The sequence below is a fragment of the Vollenhovia emeryi genome, unplaced genomic scaffold (assembly GCF_000949405.1).
Source record: "Vollenhovia emeryi isolate VEMERY1.0 unplaced genomic scaffold, V.emery_V1.0 DF939396.1, whole genome shotgun sequence".
In the NCBI taxonomy this organism is placed as follows: Eukaryota; Metazoa; Arthropoda; class Insecta; order Hymenoptera; family Formicidae; genus Vollenhovia; species Vollenhovia emeryi.
Window position 1 is genome coordinate 80,852 of NW_011966970.1, and position 2,074 is coordinate 82,925.

Sequence of the window (2,074 nt, forward strand, 5' to 3'; positions counted from 1 at the left end):
CACCCTGTATATGTATATATATAGCGATAAATAGTATTACTTGTAATTAATTGTAATTGAATTTTCTTCATAAATCACATAAAACTTATGAGGCAACAGAATAAACTCATTTTACTGGGAAATCACAACCAATTCATATCCGCTAAAATTGTTTTTTTTACAGAAAAATATTTGCATTTATCAAGTACTTACCTTTCCCCGTACCCATGCTCTTTTTCATTTTTGATTTTTCTCTTCTTAAAGCAGAAAGAAGATATTCCATCTTCTTTTTGCAATGCTCGACCGATATTCCAGTGTCACGCGCGATTTCCTCCCATGCATCTTTTTTTTTTAAGCGATTAAAATGATGCGGATTTGTTGCACTCCAAAGAATAGATTTTTCTTTATATACATTTATTAAATCAATTACTTTGTCTTGCGACCACTCCATTCTGACATCAAGCAACCGCCAGACACGAAGCAACACGACTGAATAGCGATGCTGCCTTGTCAGATGGAGTGGTCAGGATCGGAAACGCGTCTACACTGACAGTATCCGTATCACGTATCATTTCTTTGATGTTTCGGTAAAATACCGACTCCAAGTGGATTATACTTGTATCGTATCTGCGTATCAAGATGATACGTAAATACGATACGAGATACGGATACGGCGCACCGTCTACACTTAGCTGTTCATATATGATACACGATCACGATACGATACGGTGATACGACACATGTCTGAACCCGCCTTAATATACTTACATACACAATTGTATTTGATGTATTAATAATTATTAATGCTTTCCGAAATAAGTTTAACATTTGGGTATTGTGTAATACAATTATGCATAAACATTAAGTGATTAACGCACCAACATTCAAGGTAGAGGAAACTTAATTTTATATCATTATAGAAGATAATATACATATAACAAACATAAATGTGGATTTTAAGTATTGATATTACCGATATTTTGATTTGTACGAATGAATATTGTGATAAAATAAGTCAGTAATGTGCTTATTAACATCCGACGAATTATAATACAAATAAATAATAGAGTAATTGTTTAAATACTGATAATACTGCAGGTTATTTATATATTAAAACTGAAAGTTTTTGCCTGAAAATAGAGCGATATGGTTATAAACATACATCATAGCGTCTGAAATATTATAATTATTCCGTTGTATCTTTTTAATTCGTTATTAATTTTTTATTTAAATGCAGGCCCAACTCAAGTACCGATTCCGATGATGCTTTAATTAAGGCAGGATATCACCTTTGACTGCGATTTTGGAGGCGTTTTTCATGAATTTTTTTTGCATACAAAGAGTGCGCAGAAACAAAATCGGTTTTAGTCATTCATTAATGTAATTTTCATCTGTAATTACAAACTGAAAAAGTCAAAAATAATCTCTTGTAGGTGGCGCCAAAATACATTCCTTTGGAGGAACACCGTTAGACGGCGTGTCAAATTCCGCTCTGTACGTGGCTCCTAGAAAAAAAACCAAAAAATATTTCTGTTAACAACAATATTTTTTAATGCTATACGTAGGGATTTTACGAAATTTCGATTTTTAAGAAAATGGCGGTCATTTTTTTAAAAATCGAAATTTCGTAAAATCCCTACGTGCAGCATTAAAAAATATTGTTGTTAATAAGAACAGTCTTTAGTTTTTTTCTAGGAGCCACGTACAGAGCGGAATTTGACACGTCGTCTAACGGTGTTCCTCCAAAGGAATGTATTTTGGCACCACCTACAAGAGATTATTTTTGAATTTTTCAGTTTGTAATTACATAAAGTTACATTAATGAATGACTAAAACCGATTTTGTTACTGCGTACTCTTTGTATGAAAAAAAATTCATGAAAAACGCCTCCAAAATCGCAGTCAAAGGTGGTATCCTGCCTTAAGCTTTAAAGCAATCGGAGGTTGAAACGAAAACATCGCAATTCGGAAATCAAGAGCAGCGTTCGTTGTCAATGCGTAACCCACACAGCAAAACATGTCACAAAGATATCTGGGAGATATCTAAATATTAGAATATCTGATACAAGAAGCTATTCAGATGTCGCTTGAATATC

The 2,074-nt window shown here is 33.2% G+C and overlaps 1 protein-coding gene across 1 annotated transcript in view; it reads right to left on the reverse strand.

Moving 5' to 3' along the window:
* The window catches only part of LOC105557984, a 5,699-nt gene extending 4,344 nt beyond the window's left edge, over positions 1-1,355 (reverse strand). Inside the window, exon 1 of the mRNA XM_012005438.1 lies at positions 176-1,355. Within this exon, the coding sequence (XP_011860828.1) occupies positions 176-430 (255 nt within the window). The 5' untranslated portion in view covers positions 431-1,355. The remainder of the gene's footprint in view (positions 1-175) is intronic.
* Between the last annotated feature and the right edge of the window lie 719 nt (positions 1,356-2,074).